We start from the raw sequence: 18,948 nt of genomic DNA, 5'->3' as shown, positions 1-18,948 counted from the left end.
AACGTCGTCGTGTAATTACTTGAGAAAAACTCCCGAATGCTCGGGGGGAGTCATGGAGAAAATGTTGGTTATGTCTCGTGCCGAATCGCACCCTAATCCTCCTAGGAAGCAGATATGATTATATATCTCGCAGATTTATTTTCGTTTGCTCCTCCGAGATTAATTATCTAAAATTTCATAATTAACTGGTCACACTGCATCTTCTTCTTTATGTTTTTCCTTTGTTATTTTGGGCCCGCCTGATAAGTTGGGACATTGAAGTGCGTGCAAACTTCCGAAAAAGATTAAAATAATAATAATAATAATAAAACACGGCCTTATCTGACGACTCCTTTTCCCAACCTTTTTCCACGTGGCGGCCTCGCGAGAGAGGAGCACATGTGACCGCGACACCGGAAAACTGTCCCCGCGGTTATCTCGCAGCCGAAAAAATCGCAGGAAAATAAATAAAACGAATTTAAAAATTGCAATTGGTTTATCTTTTCTGTTCCGAACCTGCTCTCTCTACCAATCACACCGTCTCTCTCTCTCTCTTCTCTTCGCTTCCTCCGTTTTTGCTCCCGTTTCACTCCCACCCAGAAACAATCGCAAACACAGGCAGACGGAGAGTGTCCAGAAGCTTGGTCTTCCATGGCGCTACCGGTGGTTGACACGGAGTACCTGAAGGAGATCGACAAGGCTCGCCGCCATCTCCGCGCTCTCATCGCCTACAAGAACTGCGCTCCTATTATGCTCCGACTGGCGTAACCTTCGCCTGCTCTTTTCCCGCCTTGATTGGCGATGATGATTTTCGATCGGATTGGCTCGCGGTTTCTGATATCTGGAGGTTTTGCGATTCGTCTTGTAGGTGGCACGATGCCGGAACTTATGATGCGAAGACGAAGACCGGTGGTCCGAATGGCTCGATTCGGAACGAGGAAGAGTACTCTCATGGCGCCAATGCTGGCTTGAAGATCGCTCTTGATTTTTGCGGTGAGCTCTGTGCTCTTTCTGAGCTACCTGTCTCTAGTTCTCTGCCTTCGCGTTTCGATTCCTTTGGCGGAGCGGTGTCTTCACCTCTTCTGCATCTGTGCTTAAGTAGTTTCTGGAGTTCATCTATTCATGCGCTGACAGAAGTTTGGAGGACGAGCATGCAATTGTAGGTTGTGATAGTGCGACTGCCGTTGCATTCTCATTTGATATTAAGTAGATATAGGTGCATTGAGATTTGAGAGTCCAATTTCCATGGACCTCTGCCTTCTAGTACAAGAAGTCTGCTTCAATTGTAGCTGTCCTTCACTTGCTGCTTATGTTTTGAGTTATTTGATGAGTAATGGTTGACTTAATCAAATTATCTTTCAATGTTTCGCGTGTTGTCTGTTTTATTGAAGACAGTTAACAAGTTTGTTAACATGATGCTATGTACTTACAAGTTCTTGAAGGGCCAAGCAGTGCGTTTGCAATTTTAGCTGGCTTAACAGTATCCTGTTGACTTATCAACCGGATTTAATCCGCAATTTGTGATTTACTTTTGTTACTCTCGTGTAGCGTGCTGCTAGGTTCATCTAACCAATTTTAGATATATTGCAATATTCATCGGTATAGAATGCATGAAGATAGTTCTTGCTCCAGGCATTGATAGTTTCTTAAAAGACATCCCTACAGTTTTCATGAAGTTGAGGTATATGTATGATGCTATGTTCAGTTTATGAGAGCATGCTTAAGATGGATAGTTTGGTATTCTGTCTAATGCTTGCATGATTGTCGACCATGGAAATCCTAAGACTGTTGCATATGTTTTACATGAGTCAACTGTAGATACGTTATGTTTCTAATATTTTCAACTATACAACTGTGGGAACCTGTCATGGATAACATCATAGCTTTGATGAATAGAGTTTTTTTGTGAATGGAGTTGAGATATAACTTCAGTCAGTAAATTTACATTTGCTTTTTTGTTGGATACAGAGGAGGTGAAGGCCAAATGTCCAAAGATTACATATGCAGATCTATACCAGGTGAAAAGACTGTTTAAATTATTTGTTCTTCCGTCTTACATATTATGAGTCACCTCCCCCAATAGGTGGACAAAATCTAAGATGATATGACAAGCTTAGTTTGAAAAAGACTTTGAATTCTTGCCATGTAACTTTGAAGTTTTGTGCCCTCCAGCATGCATCATCTTCGGAACTAATGTGCCTGCACATATTGAACCCCTTAATTGGCATAACCCACACATTCTCTATATTCAGATGCTTTAGGAGATTTAGTTATCAGTTGCTTATAGGAAATCTCCTCTGTCTAGTTCAACTGGAATTGTTCTTGGTTGTTTAGTGGTTGAATAATGCTATTTATAGCCAATCAGTTCTAGTGGTTACTATTGGAAATGTTTATCAATTTGCGTATTGATCATTATGAGTGAAATGCCTGTTTCAGCTAGCAGGAGTTGTTGCAGTAGAAGTCACTGGAGGTCCCACCATCGACTTTGTTCCCGGAAGAAAGGTACTGTCTTTTAGCTGTATGTGAGCGAGATGATTCTTACAAGTGCCTTATTCATAATTTTTTTTTCTACCTGCAGGATTCAAAAGTTTCTCCAAACGAAGGAAGACTTCCAGATGCTAATCAAGGTATTTTGTTGTGTCGACTTTCCCTTTGTTGTTTGACCTCCCTTCATTTCCCTCCATCCCTCCCTCCAAATATTATGGTCCACTGTGCTTCTCGTTGCTCCAATCAAAAAGTTAAATAGCAGTTTTTTTTCCCTTAAGGTTGCTGCCTGTTAATCTTGAAATGTACGTCCATCTCATCTGAGTGTCAATTAGTAAGTTTCCAGAGGAATGATTTGAATGAGATAAGCAGCACAGTGAAACAAGGTATTGGAACTAACGGACATTCAAATGTTGTCCCTCTCATCTGCATGTGAGTTAATAAGCTACCAGAATATGAGCCTCATTTGCAAAATGGGCACAGTGCCTATTTTGTATGAGTCAGCTGTTGTGAACCCACCACGAAGAATGAGTTGAGAGAGGAGTCCTGGGAAATGAACTCTTGATCTGTCATCTGAAACAATGCCAGAATATCTAACCTGAAAGCTTAAGCCATGATGTTGAGTGAGACATGTATGTAAGAAAACTCGAGCCATTAGGTGAGAGAGACTAGATGTGTACAAGACTCGTTATATGTTTATAACCACGTATTTAAGAGATATGTGATTATACGTAAGTAACAATATAACTACTCATGCCAACCTAGTTTGTTATTTTACATGATATTTTACATCTGCAACTCACTCTAGCCGAGTGAAAGGAGGCCTTCAACAGCAGCTTAGTTAAGCTTGTTGATTTGTGATATTCACATTTTACTCTCCGCTGCCTACGCATATCTTATCATGCATTATAATTCTCTTGTTGGCGAATTACATGTACATTTTGCTTAACTAGGTATTCAAAAAAATTTCTAAACTTGCCATTGCTGGATGTAGGTCCTCCACATCTAAAGGACATCTTTTACAGGATGGGTCTCTCGGACAAGGACATAGTGGCTTTATCAGGGGGTCATACACTGGTAATTTATATTTCTGCTTGGGTTTACATTCAAGGTCAGCTGGGGATGCAGAACCGCATTTGTTTTTTTTTTTTCATGTTCTTGTTTCTAGGGAAGGGCACACCCGGAAAGATCTGGATTTGATGGTCCTTGGACTCAGGAACCCCTTAAGTTTGATAATTCCTATTTTCTGTAAGATTTCATCTTTTCACCGGATGCATTTTTCCAAGTTTCAGTTGGAGCATTATAGAGCCAGATATTAATTGATCATTTTTGACACAGCGAGCTGTTGAAAGGGGAATCAGAGGGGCTGCTGAAACTGCCAACTGACACGGCCTTGTTGGAAGATCCTGCGTTTCGCCCTTATGTTGAGTTGTATGCCAAGGTAGTATGGGCTTTTTGCTTGGTCTGGTGACTCCATCAGTAAATCTTTAAATCGAATTGCAGTTACATGGTTTCCCTTTTTTTTTTTTTTCCATTTATGGAACTACAACTTTGGCTGCCTGCCTGCACCACTATTTCGTTCCTTATGTGCACGGTCTACAACCCTTTGGTGCTACTGTCCTTGGTTTTGCCGAGACTGAAAGCAGATGGAGATTTTTTTTGCTTGGAAATTATGCTGTATATGCTTGTGATGCTACCTGGGCAGCATCCAGTCTGTTCCATCACTATCTTCTATGCAGAGACCAGGAAATCTTCTTAATGAGATCACACATCAAATGTTGGTAGAAATTTATGTACTTGGTGGGACAGAGATTAGTATGCAGTTCCGTGAAACCTCTAGCCTAGAGCGTCATGTATGCGACTGGGATCACCTGATTTAATATTTAAATTGGTGGTTGTTCCTGCAACTCTCTTTGGCACAACCTTGAAAAGACATAAACGCCCAATTTGCTAACCTGCTTCTTTTCTTCCTTGATTTCTTTTGCTATGTGCTCTCTTCTTTCCCTAATGTTTTCTAGCACATGGCAGGATGAGGATGCATTTTTCAGAGATTATGCAATCTCGCATAAGAAGCTCTCTGAACTGGGGTTCACACCAAGTTCTTCAGGCAGCAAGGGAGTAACGAATGGTGCTGTGTTGGCACAAGGGGCTGTTGGAGTGGCGGTGGCTGCGGCTGTGGTGATCTTGAGCTACTTCTATGAAGTGCGCAAGAAAATGAAGTGAATGCTGTTTTTCATTTCCCTTTGTACTTGGCATATATTTTAGCAGCTTAGCGCCGCATGCTCCATATCTCTTGGTCCACAATAATAGTCGGGGCATTACCTTCTCCAGTTGGTTAGTAAACAAACATGCTGCTTTAAGTGAGAAGTTACATACACACGTATAACCCCTAGTACTATGCATTTTACGTGGTGCTCGCATACAAGTGGTTATGTGTAGGCAAGACCCTTACTTCCGATTCACTCGAGTTCCCAGAGTGCGATTCATGTATTCATCTTACCGCAAAGACCCTCCCAAGCGTACATTTGTCATCCGAAATCTTTCATGGACAGGTTTATTTTTCTCCATCTATTGGTAGTTTCACTCGGCACTCAACGAATTCTCACTTCAGTTCTTCATTCGTTATGTAGCAAGCCCCGTTATTTGAGCACGGCTTTCGAATGTTCCGGGTATTTGATTTTTTTTTCTTCTTGACATTTTTAGATATACTTCACTCAACACCGAGGAGCTTTTTGCTGGCTTTTTTGTTCACGCGCATTCTTCTTTTTGACAAATTCACAATAAAAACTGTTGGAAAATGAAATGAATAAATCCCAAATTCACAAATGATCCATAATTCATGATATCGTTTTCTTGTAAAAATATTTTACTATATAGATTGAGAATTAAATAGTATCATTTGTTTTATAATGGACATTGTTTCTCATTTAAAAACAAATAATTTTGTGAGTGAGTTAAGGAGATTACTATGAAAAAAGAACATCGAATCTATCAAATCAAAATGGAATGCACAAACTACCTGGTTTAAATCGGGTGGCGGATCGATCGATTTTTGATTGTTCCTGACTTCACAGATTTGAGAGCCACCCTCTATAACCGATCCGGTTCTTTGTGTGGAAACCAGACCGGCATGCCTTGCTTTTTTTATCTGATTTTGTTTTTTCCTTCTAGGCTCTAGGGAAGCAGCTTTACTGCAATTGACCGGTGAAACACTAAATTGAACGTGGCATCACTCTCTCTCACCTCCCCTCTCGCGCTCGCGCCTCTCGCTTCTCAGACTCTATAACGGTCGCTCCGGCGCTCTTGCTCTCACCTTTCAAGGGGCACGACTAGTCCAGGGAGAGCTAAACCGAGCAGAAGCACGACAAGTTGTCGTAGCGCTTCACCAGTAAGTAACCCAAGCGAGCATTTACGCGATTGATCAGAGGGTTCTTAGTCGAGATAACCGTGTCGAGTCCGTGTTTGGTGATTTCGAGAATGATGTCATCGTGCGGGTTGGACCGAGGGATAACAGCTTGCCGTCGGTTCTTCGTTATGCTGATTACGCGAATCGAGTGTTTTGCTATTGAATACTGGAATCGATTCTGCGTTTTACTTGTCAGAGGATGTCAGTTTCTGCGGTTTAGTTGTCTGCATTGCATCTATATATGTGTGGATGTGCATCTACTGTTCACCTCCGTAGGATATAGAACAAACCGGAACAAAAGCGAAATGAAAAAAAAAAAAAAAACAAAGACAAAAACAAGAACAGCGTCGGGAGCAGGGTCGGTATGAAAAACCAGTCGTCTTTTGGTAAAAGGAGCCGCTAGTTTTACTTCGGTTAAAAACAGGGCGAAATGAGCCTTTCTTCACCTTCTTCCGCCAATCCTTTCCAATTCTTCTTCAGCTTGCAGATGGCTGCATTGACCCCTCTGCTTCGATGGGGAATCAAGTCGGAGATGAGGTCCCGACCTCTCGTGAAGTCTTATGGGATGCCTGCCGCATCGCTCTGGTAATTTATGTTTCGCCCTTGATGTTCTGTGTTTTCGTTGAGAAAATAATGCATTGCTGTGTTGGAGTAGATTACAGCCCTCAATGGTTGCTTTACGATAGTTTTTGTTCTTAGTTACTTGGCTGTTTTTTTTATTTTTTATTTATTTCATGATGCAGGTGATCAGATTAGAAGCCGAAGGTGTCCATCAAAATATGTCGATCTGATTGTTGAAGTCCTTGATGATGGTTTGGACGACGCGGCTCAACATTTCGCAACTAAAGGAGACCTGCAGACTGTAACACCTTATCTTATCTGTACAAGTTTTGTCAATTTTTTCTGCATGCCGACTGTTTGATTGCAAATGTGTGGAGACTTCATTCTAACTTGTATGCTCCGTATGTGCTTTGTAGATGCAAATACTTCAAGATGATCACCTTTCAGACTTGAAGTCTGTAGTAGAGAGGAGTTTGGTATGCACCTTTTGCTTCCTTTTGTGCTATGTCTATTTAGCAATAAGCAGCTAGCAGCACATTTTGTGAGCTTAGCGAAAGGTTAATTTTACCCATGACTAATTTTGGAAAATACGACGCAGAAATTTCGTTATTCTATCTTGCATGATGAGAATGGGGGATTTCTCCGTGAGTTGGAACACAGGATTTGGAAGACTTCATCATGATATAGAGATGAAGATCATTGCAGTGAAGTTAGACTGCATATCCAAATGCAACGCGGCAAGACACGACGCGATTAAATTCAGTTTGGGCACTCTTGCTGCTGCTGCTGCAGTAACAGTGCTTGTGGCAACTGTGGCTGACTGAGATTGCGATTGGAAGTTTTAGAAACCGCTTTTCCATTGCTTTTGTACGTTGTTAGCTTAGAGCACAACGGCCCGTATCTTTTAATCCACAATAGTAGCTGGGGCATTGCTGGTGCTTGGGCAGAACATGCCAGCGAACTCGTAGGAAGTCACAAGAAAAATCTAACCTCATTTTCAGCACATCTTTTGTAATGCGATACTACCATTCCAGTTGGTTAGTAAACGACCTGCTGCTTTGAGTTGGGATTACATGTGGGAGATGTTTTGCTAGTATTTGGAAAGCTTTGTACTAGATAGCTATCGATAACTTCAAGCGCCAAGGTATTGTGTGCGCATGTTTTGGCAGAATTTGATTTGCAGCTTCATTTTTACCCCATGATAGCTGTTAACATGTCATGCTCAAGAGTTTAAGATCGCCGTTATGAGCCTGCGCATTTGGTTTTCAATTTAATTCACAGAGCCCCCAGCCTAATCCATTCCCACCATCACCGAAACAATAGGCAATGAAAGGGTGACTCTTGTTTAAGGATTCTCATTTCCGGAGTCTAACCGCTGAACTTCTGTTTCGCCGGATGTTTTAGAGCGTCGAAACTCATTGCCGCAATCCTTGTGTGAGTACCAAACACAGAGGAATTCACATACACAATTGTCCCGAGCTAGTATGTCCTCCATTTCGTTAGACTAGATGTGAAGCCATCAGCTGCCGCGTCTTTATTCGGGTCAGCCGGGACATTGTGGGTGGGTGGTGCGGTGTAACGGCGACGCCAAAACCCTGCTCGCTTTCACGAACGAGAAATCCAAATCTCAAACCCTTGAGCAAGAGGCGCACTCCACCACACGACACTCACGACACGCAGAGAGCAAGACACCGAGTTTGGCAGAAGACCGAAATTTCGATAAACCTCAAATCTGCCAAAACGATTCTCTTGTGGCAATGAAACCTCCAATCATCCATCTCGTTCCTGTCATCCCCAACCCCCTCCCCCCCCCTGCGGGAATTCTCCAACCCATGTTGTCGTGGGTCCTTGAAAACAGACCTTGAGCTAAAAGGCATTTACTTTTAGGTTGGTTCTGGGACTACCACACAGGACTATACGTGTGGGCAACAAATCAACCCAATCCCCACAAAAGAAGGTAGGTGGAAGGCTTTTCAGGACAGTGTTATTAGCAATGCTTTGCCATTAGTTCCAGGAGCCTCAGTTGTTTGTCTCGCACGTTAAGAAATTCGTTTTGCACCTAAGCACATGATCCCCCACCGTCACCACGTGTTTGTGAGCTGGACCTCGTCATGTTGCTTCCCAAAAAAATTTTCTCTTGCCAAATCCTGGGCTAGCGCCATGAATCCTTAAACGGGTTGTTACTTTTGAAAATGTCGAGTCCTTAAATGGGTTAATACTACGTTCAAGCAAATTAACAACGGTCGTGACTAATTTCTCCGGCGTAGATCGGTAATCCGATCCAATGCGGTTGGACCTGTGCCCCCCATATGTGGCACCCCGGTTGAGTGCGTGCGTGCGTGTTTTTTTTTTTCCTGATCTGCCGGTGAGACCCAACATAACTTGTGGCCATGAGAACCGAGTTTCGACAATATTAGGGATAACTTGATGAGACTATAGAAGAGGAAGTGAATCCTAGGGAGGAACACGTAAAGAACCTTGGCAAGGTCACTCACTGCTTTCCGATCGGCTTCAGCCCATCAAATTGACTTTGGGAACATGGTCAGTGGATAAAACCGCTTGTTATAGTAAAACACCTACCGTAATCCCCATTTCCTACGTGCGTATGTGCCACGTTCGCATTGCCCGCAATGTAGGTTAGGTCTTCTTCGGAGCGAACCCGGATTGAATCGGATAGGATTTGGCGGAATTACGACCGTGGGGTCGGTCCATGTTAAAAAAAAGGAAAAAAGAAATGTGTGGATAGGGTTGGGGACAGCGAGGGATTTGGGGTAAAACAAGGGAGGTAGGTAAAATCATATGGCAAGCGAAGCTTTCAAGATCTTCGCCCACGGAATAATTGCACCCAACGCTACCCACTTTGGTGGGATTGGAAGAGGTAGGCTTACTGAACCTTTTAATGCGAGCGTCATAGGCATAATGAATCATCATTAGAGAACTGCCCATACGTCTTAGCTGGTACTAGGCATAAGAGGAGCTTCTTGTCAACCGATTCATAGCACTTTCTTATGAACTCAGGGGAGTTGCTGGGTTTTATATAATAAATTCGAAAAGCGTTAAGGGACACGCAATAGAAGCCCGATAACTTTCGTCTGGAGAGATAATCCAAAATGAAGTTCAAGTCTAAGCCCGTCAATATATCAAATTGTACCTATATTCATTCAAAAGTTTAAGTCAATAAGTTATAGGCCAACCATGATATATGAATCGTCCACACCACACAAATTCTTCGACGTGGTATTTCTCTGACGTAGCTCGGACCTGCATCCTAACACGGAAAGAGAGAAGGGAGGGATGTGTGGTGGTAGCAATTTCGAGGGAGATAGTAATTTTGGCTTTGCCCTCCAATCCTGTAAAAACTCAAACACTCGGGCCTAAACTTGAACCGCAAGGTTAGGAGGGGAGGGGGGCAGTGGAAGGTGAACCAAAGCCCACATACAACCACAACCACAACAACACTATTCCTTCACCTCTTTCTATTTTTTCTTTCTTACATCATCCTCTGCCTCGTACCCAACCTCCCACACCATCCCCCCACCTTCTAGAAGCACCTCTCTCTCTCTCTCTCTCATGTGCACTTGGGAGAGAATACCAGTAGTAGAATAAAGAAGCACAACTACCATGTTTTTACTTATGGACAAGAATGGACAAACCACTACTTCTGTTTCTTCTCCTTCTTCTCCATTATGCCCATTCCCCATCAACTTACTCTTCTTGGAAAATCCATCGGCCTAGGGCCACCCCCCCCAGTTGTTTTTTCCTTCTTCTTCTTTGTTTTTTTCCCCCTTCTAGCGAGTTGTTTCTCTTGTCATGTAAGTCACATATAAGTATTCGCACATTTGCACTCGGAACGAGATAAAATTTACCTGTAATCACCGGATTTAAGTAGATTGTGATCGGGCCACTGAATTTCCATTATAGCCGTCGCTCAGATATCTCGAATTTTCATACGCCGTGTTTCGATGCATGGCCCATTTTCCGCGGGAATGTTATTGGTGGCCATGTGAATTTGACGTCATATCCAATGCAAACGTCGAATTCTTTTTTTTTTTTTTTGTTCTTTCTGAAGCTCGTTATATCATATGACTGTAATCAAAGTTTAATGACTTGATAACAAAATCCGCTTTCGGGAAATAAACCCTAAATCAGCACACTAGGAAACAAATGGTTAACTCTTGTTATAATGAACAAGTATTTCCAAATATAGGTATATTGGCAAAACCAAGTAATAACCTACATCTGAGTTAAACCTAGCTAAGCATTTCTGGAGGGTTTCAAATTCCGTCACCTTCTTTTGGGGTTCATGCTTTTGACTTTGGTCTCCTCCATACGAGTATATGCCATAACCCTAGCAAAGAGCTTTTTACATCCCCGGACCAACTGGTCATACGAACGCCATTATTGTGGACCTAGCTGGACTTTCATATAAATGAAAAAAAAAACCCAGATTGGTGTTAGTTCCAACAACACTACAAATGAGAATAATAATAATCTGCACTTTATATTCTAGTACTGTGTAGTGTGTTGGGGGAAGATTTTGAGAGTTAACTGACATAATTTAATCATACCCACCTGAAGTTTACCCCCCTCTGTCTAGTTTAATACAACAACATATGAAGTATTGTTTTGTTTTGTTTTGTTTTTTAACTTATCCCCCTTTTGCTGATGCAAGCATCATCATAAGAGAGAGGCCACCAGCCACTCCCCCCTCTAACCTGTCTCACCAACTCACATCTAGAAGCTAATGTTATTATTCCTCTCTCTCTCTCTCTCGATCGATCGAGATCTCGGGTCAAAATGCTATAAAAATCACACCTTTAGCGTTCGCAAGGGCCGGCCTTAATGGTTTGGCAGCAAGAAAGCAATACCCTCTCTCCCTCTCTCTCTCTCTCTCTCTCTAAAAAAAGATTTCCCAAGCTCTCACACGAGGACCCAGCTATATATAAGAACAGTAGTTGGAGCTAGAACAGCTTGAGCTCATAGCACTTGGGGGAGGGAAAGATTCTCTCGCTTTTTCTTGTTTTTCTTTCCAGCTTCTCTGGTGTACTGAGACATGGGAAGATCGCCTTGCTGTGAGAAGGCTCACACGAACAAAGGCGCATGGACCAAGGAAGAGGACGAGAGGCTTATCGCCTACATCAGGGCCCATGGCGAGGGCTGCTGGCGGTCGCTCCCGAAGGCGGCGGGCCTCCTCCGCTGCGGCAAGAGCTGCCGCCTCCGCTGGATCAATTACCTGAGGCCTGACCTCAAGCGCGGCAACTTCACCGATGAAGAGGATGAGCTCATCATCAAACTCCACAGCCTTCTTGGTAACAAGTAAGTGGATTGCAAGAACAAGCCCGATGCGTAATATATCCCGATCATGTAGTAACACAAGAAACGAGAATCAGGAGAATGATTACCCTGACATGTCTCCTAATCTGGGTTCCTTAACTAAATGTTCTCAAAGCTTAAATTGTTTTTTTTTTTTTAACTTCAGATTAGGTTGAGTCAAATGGGTTTTTACTTTATATTCCCGCAGGTGGTCTTTGATTGCCGGGAGATTGCCCGGGAGGACGGACAACGAGATAAAGAACTATTGGAACACGCACATAAGGAGGAAGCTCTTGAACCGAGGGATCGATCCGGCGACGCACAGGCCATTGAGCGAGACCGCGCAAGACACAACCACCATCTCGTTCGCAGCCACTCCGTCGAAACAAGAGCCGCTAGACGACGCCATCTCCGCCGCGCTCGGCTACAAGAAGGAGAACAACCCACCGACAACGATGACGACGACGACGACAACACCAGCAACGGTTCAAGAAAGGTGTCCAGACTTGAATCTTGAGCTCAGAATAAGCCCTCCTTATCAGCCGCAGCACCACCAGCCTGATGCGCCCATGGGAATGGTCGAGAGAAACCACTGCTTTGCCTGCAGCCTGGGGTTGCAGGACAGCAAGGAGTGCAGTTGCAGGAGAGGAGCGAGCGGGGGAAGCAGCGTCCATGGCGGCTACAACTTCTTGGGGTTGAAGACCAGCGTCCTGGATTTCAGAACTCTGGAGATGAAATGAAGCCTTAAGACTCGTTCCAGTGGGGTGGTTTTTGGATGTCCGAGCAGGTTTTACAAAGAGAGATGAGAAAGAGATTTTGCCTATTAGTCCATAATCTCTCCGGGGTTTCTCTTTTGTTGCTTCTTCTCTTTGGGGGTCTAATTTGTAATGATTAATGTAGTGCGTAGTTTTCTATATACTTAAAAATTCAAATTAGCACAGATAGCCATTGCCGGCACTTCATCCTGATCGGGTTTTGCCTACTTGACTTACGGTTCTCGATGGGTCGGAATTTCAGAAAGGGTTTGCCTGGAAATGGAAGGATCTTTCAAAAAGACCCATTTCTAATTCCATCACATGCGTATATACTCCATGCATATGAAAACTCGTGTGCGAGTACTAGGAAGATTTATAAGTGCTGTCTTAAATTTATTTAGCATGTCAATTATGCGCCACGTACATTTGGAAATCTACATAGATGTACACCTTGTTAGTACCAAAGTTATCCCTTCGAGCATCCATTAGTCTTTCATGAAGTGAAGAAGCCCTCTCTTCCTAAGCCTTTCATACCTTGAGATATTAAAAAAAAAATGGTTTTTTCTCCTAATTTTTCAGAATTTTTTGGAGGGTTTTTTTTTTTGGTCCTTTTGAGAGAGGGGACAAAAAAAAAAGAAAAAAAAGAAACGATAACAAACAAAGTTGATATCGATATATGGAGGAAATGGATAAGCCGTGAGAGGAGGAGATAAGAAGAGGGGATGGGGTGGTGGGTGACCTATCAATAGCATCACAACAGAAGCACACACAAAAAAAAAAACAAAAGAAAAGAAAGGGGCTATTTAACCTTATGACATTAACATGTGTATATACAAAAGGCGTGAAGGAACTAAACAACTGCGAACGGTCCCTAGTGCAAGTGCACCATATTTCTACCAACCCAAAAACATTTATTGTCTGTTCTGTCTTCTGTGAACAACTACCACCTTGTCTTCTTTTGTGCATACTTCCTCCTTTCTATTTTCGCGTAGATGTCGCGAGAAATATAACGCACGATTAAATTGTGCGCTTGGAAAGTCGGATCGGCTTCTCTATCGCGAAACTTCACTTCAAACGTCACGTTGAGCGAGCAAAAATTGTTTCAAAGGGATTGATAAAGAGCTCACGCCACCGCGATCGATCGTTGGTTGCGGTATTTGAAAGTTTCGGAACTCGATTGCATTTTCGTGATGAGTCTTAGGACTCGTTTGCGCTTTATGAAATTTTTAGGAATCTATTCCGGTTTTGTGACCAGCTTTAGAACTTTACTATACGTTTATGATGAGTTTTAGGACTTCCAATTCCTGAATTAATGAGAGTGTGCATGAGAGAGATATGTAATTATCTCATATACGACGCTTAAACATTGTCACGATTGAGTACATAATCTTATTTTTAACAACAAATTGTATTAATAAATCGGTATGGACTAAGAACGGGGAAGCTTAAGGTGGCTCAAACGTGACGGGATTGTATCTGCTTATTAGTGCAGGAAATCTAACCTATATCGGTCCCGTACTCCTCACACACACGTCCGATCTTTACCCCGGCAATACGATTTCGTGGAATTAGGGGCTGCATCTTCATTTACTCCGTCGATCCGACTTGCTCGTGGATATCTTGAGAGACTGATGAAACCCTTCTCCATTAGACCATACACCCACAGCTCCCTTTAATAGCTTGCCTTTACTCTGTAAGCTCGAAACTTCCAACCCTCACCTATGTTTTCTTAGCCAAAAAGGCGAGTCCACATGCTTTGACTCCATAAAATCTCTAAAAGCTTTCGTATTTCGACAGCAACACTTATTTCTTAGGTCAAGGTGCCACAGCTCCATCTCTCGATTTAATGGCAAACCACCAGCACTTAAAACCTGTGGGGGTGACATGCCTCCGGGGGTCCGATCGCATTGACTCGTCCTGTCATCGAATGGCTTCATAAAGGCAGCATACAATGAGCGATGCGCCTACCAAACCATATGCCGTAATTAATATATATATAAAGACCTAAGACCTAGATGCCCAAATTGCAAGCCAAGAGAGGCACCCAATATGATTAAAAAAAAAATCAAAATATCACCCAACAAAGAAAGGGGGAAAAAAAAAGAGAGCCGGTCTTGTTAGAATTCGGCACACAACCTCAACGAAATAGAGTAGTAAAAGCGAGAAAGAGAAATCGAGACGCAAGATTTATCCCGGTTGATCCTTAAACTAGAGCTACATTTAATAGGACATTCTATTAGAATTAGCACATTATATCTCTCTTTTACATCATTCGGTTAAAAAAGAGTATGTATAACAATAGCTGTTCATAGACTCAAGCACAAACTACTAATAAAATACAAACTTAAATTATAAAAGCCTCGTGACTCCTACGAAGGATCCCGTGCTTTTTTATCGATGGGGAGTGTAAATCACATCACAATATCTCGATTTTGAATTGATAATTCAGAAGGCATGGGAGATCGAAAAGGGACACATGGAGTGTGGGTGGCTACTTCGATGAAAAGATCCAAAGATGAGATGGTCCTTGTGGCTTCCCATATTGGAAAAGGGACCGGCTCTTTTCACCATCTCACCTCACTCACTATATATTAATCAAATACGTTCGATAAATTATTTTTCAAAGGTGTTAGGTAGAGATTTTGGAAGCTTCCACAGGATATTTTTCTCTTTCTTAAGAAAAATTGTGGGAGCAAGAGGTAATTATTGCTCTGGCTCTGCCTCGACAGTTCTAATGGATCGACTCCAACCAAACATCACATGCAAGAAATTGAAGGAAAGTGAAAAACCCTAATGGTGGTGACGGTGGCGGGACCCGTCTCTTACGTACTTCCTCCCTATTCTGGATCTTGATCCCCACCTTTAACTAATTGTAATGGCCCTTCAATTGTCCAATTATTAAGGCGAGTTGCCTAAGATCTGATGGATCATCTGCCTGTGTTTGGTAGGAGATTACATGTGTCCACTCAAAGTATTCATGGCCCCTTCTTCCGAGCTTGCATATGTCGTATCGTGCATCTAATCTCTCCTCTTTATGGTTGAGAAAAGACTGACTCGTGCATGATAAACTTGTATGCCTTTACTTGACATTCCATGCTTTTGATATGACCTTTGAACCTAAGGAATTATTTTGAGCTAGTAAGGTGGCTGAAACCCTGGCCAATTGGAAGCTTAGGGTTTTTCAGTTTTGGTTTCGACCCCGATCGACATAAGTTCTTTTGGATTTGGAAGAAGAAGAGACAACGTGCTATCAATTTCCGTATTGTGTATGATTTGCCGTTCTTGTCTAAGCACATCGTTTATTGAAAAAGATGCCCGTTAAGTGCCAAATAAGATCTTACGACTGTTTAATGGTCAAGAATGAAAAAAAAAGAAAAAAAAAAGAGACAGGGTAATCTTTCCAGCTTTGGGTTTTTTTGGTACGCTCTTTAAAAAGAGAATGGGCATTTTAATGGCTAGAGCAACAATTCCTTTGGTAGTCTCGAGGGATTTCCTCTCACACTTATCTTGTTAGGCATATCTTACGTTTAACATACATTTTCTCGGATTCCCATTTCCCTTCTCTTTGACAAACCAGACGTGGGAATTACTATATTCATCGATTTGCTTCCCCGTCTTATCTTAGGATTCCACGAAAGATAGATAGAGAACGACCGTCATGTCATGGAGGGTAACTTTTTTTTTTTTTTCTCAAAACTAACATCGTACGTGTGAACGTAACTCAAGATGAGAGAAGAAAAAGAAAATTCCAATGCGGCGCACACTCGTACAAGCATATTAAACATTGGCAAGCACGAATTTTTAATTGGAAAACTTTCGAACGAAATTTGATTTCTTTTTTTATTTAATGAGAGTGAATTGGAGGGATGGTACAAGATTTTCTTCACTCGCCCGTGATTTGCTTCTCTCTCTCTCTCTCTCTATCTTAACCCCTGTCCCAAACAAAGCATAAATTTCGGGAGTGGGGGGGTGGGGGATTATTGAATGATCCTCCTAAATTGATGGTACCTGTACCAAAAAGGGTAGGTATACCCTCTTTTCTAATGGCACCATCCCATTCCCCCCACAACACTCCAACACAATCAAAGAGAAAAAGAGAGAGAGAGAGACAAGGAATTTTCTAATTTGAATTGGAGTTGCCATACATGTACCAGAAACATAAGTACAAAATATATAAAACATATGATTGATGGGGGCATGCTAACATCCCATGATTAATCTAAGCAGTCGGATGGTAAATCCTAAGGGGGAGCAAGTATTTGAGCAGCATCTAATCTAGTTTCATAGGATCTAATCTATGTGTGTGGCTCTCACATGCTCCGGGATCATAATAAAAGCTCCCCTCCTCATTCCCCATCCACTTTCCTTGTACCAGACGATCGATATGCATAGCGTCTCCTTCTTAGAAATAACATTTGGGGTCATGTCTGTTGTCATGTTGGTGGAGTCTTACCTAATTTTCGTGGACGGGCTTTGGCTTGTATTCATGGGAGGTTTTTTTTCTTTTTTTCTTTTTTTCGGTCGAATATTTGTTTCCTCTGTAAAACGTAAGATTCGATAAAAATGAGATAGGCTATAGGCTCGTGGAGAGCAATTTTGAGTGAGGGAAAATTGTGATGAAAAAACTTAAACTATTACATTTTTACCGATTTAGTACTAATCCTTTCAATTTTACAATTGAATCTTAAATATTTTGACGGGCGAAGAGTAATCGTCGAGGTGAGAGGATCGGAACAAGAAGCGGCTCCTAACAGGCTTCTAGGATGACGAGTGGGACATGAATGGACTAAACTGTGCACCAAACAAGGGAAGAGTGATTCTTGAATACATATGTGAAAATTGAAATTAACTCTTAGAGGCGCCTTTTGACATAATGACAATGGTTAACTTTGAAACTCTAAAGTTAAGGATGCTCGGGTGAGAGCACTCCCAAAATAGGTGACCTCCTGGGAAGGTGCCCACATGTACACCAAAGAACAAAATCGTGAGGCTTAGTACGAGACTGGTCAAAACGGAAAATATCTTAGTGAGTTAATTTAGGATGTCACAATACGATATTAGAGTGGAATCCCCTCCAGCATGTGTATGGTTTAGGGATGAACCATGAGGAAGCTGGTGGGGCTGTAATGATTCGGTCCGGCTAGCGTGGGGTGTGATTGCTGGAGCAAGAAGACCCGACGAAGGAGCAGCTCTTGGCATGGTGATGAAGGGGGTATGAATGAACCAAACTGTACATCGAACAGAGAGAGCGATTTTGTAATATATATGCAAAAAATAAAATTAACTCTCATACGTGCCTTTTAATGTAGCGGCAATGGTTAACTATGGAACTTCAAAGTTAGACATACTCAAGTGGAAGCACTTTTGGGATAGGTGACCTCCTGGGAAGGTGTCCACCTGTACGCGAAGGACAAAACCGTGAGTCTCAATATGGGACAGGTCAAAGCGAACAATATCTCAGTAAGTTAATCTAGGATGTCACATAGTGTTTCGCGGCCCTCACCTAATGGTCAACGAGGGTCGGTTGGTGACCCTCGCCGGACTTGATTAAAAAAAAGGACAAGAAAGAAAGAAAATAAAAGGAATAAAAAAAAATCAATTTTTATTAAAAATTAATTAAAAAAATCGCTATTGCCAACGACGGCCGTCCTACGTAGCACCATTGACGTAAAAGTTAACGATTTTCTGTTAATTGATTGGATGAACTCGATTGACAAAGTATCAAAATCGTTTAGGACTCATTTAACAAATTGAAAGATTTGTGATTGAATTGACCAAAGCATGTTTAAGATTTTTTGAACAATTTTTCAATTGGGTTGGGTCGGATGTCTAAATAATAAGGAAAAATTGGAGTTACAGTGGCATATGTGTAAATAAGAGCGGAGAGGAAGGGGCAAGATGGGGAGAGAAAACGTCAGCATCACAGACGCTACCAACTCCACTCTTTTCGGGGGGGCGGTAGTTGGCAGCAGTCCGACGTAGGGCCATGTGCGCAGCTGCGGCTTGTGGGCCCCTCCGAACACGAGCATGTCGGGCCCACATCCTTTTTTCTAATCAAACTCATCTCTCTCTCTCTCTCTCTAAAACCTTCCTTTTCCAATTCTTACCCATTGACTTTCTTTCCGTCCTTTGGTGGCAAAGAAGTGTCGAATTATAACCCCCAAAATTTCTGAAGACCCATTAGGCTTCCATGTCCTCTCGACGATTCAAAATCTCGGAATTTTCCCATTCCAACGCTAGGGAAGTTCACAAGCAATGCTCCATTGACCTCCACATTGCCCGGTCAACAACATTTCGGCAGCAACGATCCTCTCGCTGGCTACACAACGCGCCGTGCTCGTATAGCCCCAGAACAGATCGGTCCAAGTCATAATCTAGATCGACATTTTATCACGCACGGGATCAGGGCAAATCCGTGCAAAGAAAACGGGGAATGCTTCGGGCTGTCTG

At 42.4% G+C, this 18,948-nt stretch overlaps 3 protein-coding genes across 3 annotated transcripts; all 3 read left to right on the top strand.

The window, feature by feature from the left end:
• The first annotated feature begins 486 nt into the window (after positions 1 to 486).
• LOC115735909 (L-ascorbate peroxidase 3) lies at positions 487 to 4,857 on the top strand. The gene is made up of 9 exons (XM_030667348.2): positions 487 to 743; positions 848 to 972; positions 1,948 to 1,997; positions 2,416 to 2,481; positions 2,558 to 2,606; positions 3,458 to 3,540; positions 3,632 to 3,711; positions 3,802 to 3,904; positions 4,492 to 4,857. Exons 1-9 carry the CDS (start codon positions 631 to 633, stop codon positions 4,684 to 4,686), a joined length of 864 nt encoding a protein of 287 aa, XP_030523208.1. The 5' UTR covers positions 487 to 630; the 3' UTR covers positions 4,687 to 4,857.
• Positions 4,858 to 5,769: 912 nt separating this feature from the next.
• Positions 5,770 to 7,259, top strand: LOC115735912. The gene is made up of 5 exons (XM_030667351.1): positions 5,770 to 5,851; positions 6,350 to 6,454; positions 6,621 to 6,731; positions 6,847 to 6,906; positions 7,029 to 7,259. The coding sequence occupies exons 2-5, from the start codon at positions 6,383 to 6,385 to the stop codon at positions 7,110 to 7,112; spliced, it is 327 nt and encodes a 108-aa protein (XP_030523211.1). The 5' UTR covers positions 5,770 to 5,851; positions 6,350 to 6,382; the 3' UTR covers positions 7,113 to 7,259.
• Positions 7,260 to 11,211: 3,952 nt separating this feature from the next.
• On the top strand, positions 11,212 to 12,678 carry LOC115735877 (myb-related protein 308). The gene is made up of 2 exons (XM_030667307.2): positions 11,212 to 11,746; positions 11,952 to 12,678. The coding sequence occupies exons 1-2, from the start codon at positions 11,484 to 11,486 to the stop codon at positions 12,481 to 12,483; spliced, it is 795 nt and encodes a 264-aa protein (XP_030523167.1). The 5' UTR covers positions 11,212 to 11,483; the 3' UTR covers positions 12,484 to 12,678.
• The last annotated feature ends 6,270 nt before the right edge of the window (positions 12,679 to 18,948 follow it).

The sequence above is a fragment of the Rhodamnia argentea genome, chromosome 11, assembly GCF_020921035.1.
Source record: "Rhodamnia argentea isolate NSW1041297 chromosome 11, ASM2092103v1, whole genome shotgun sequence".
Taxonomy (NCBI): Eukaryota; Viridiplantae; Streptophyta; class Magnoliopsida; order Myrtales; family Myrtaceae; genus Rhodamnia; species Rhodamnia argentea.
This window is presented reverse-complemented; position numbering and strand designations above follow the sequence as displayed.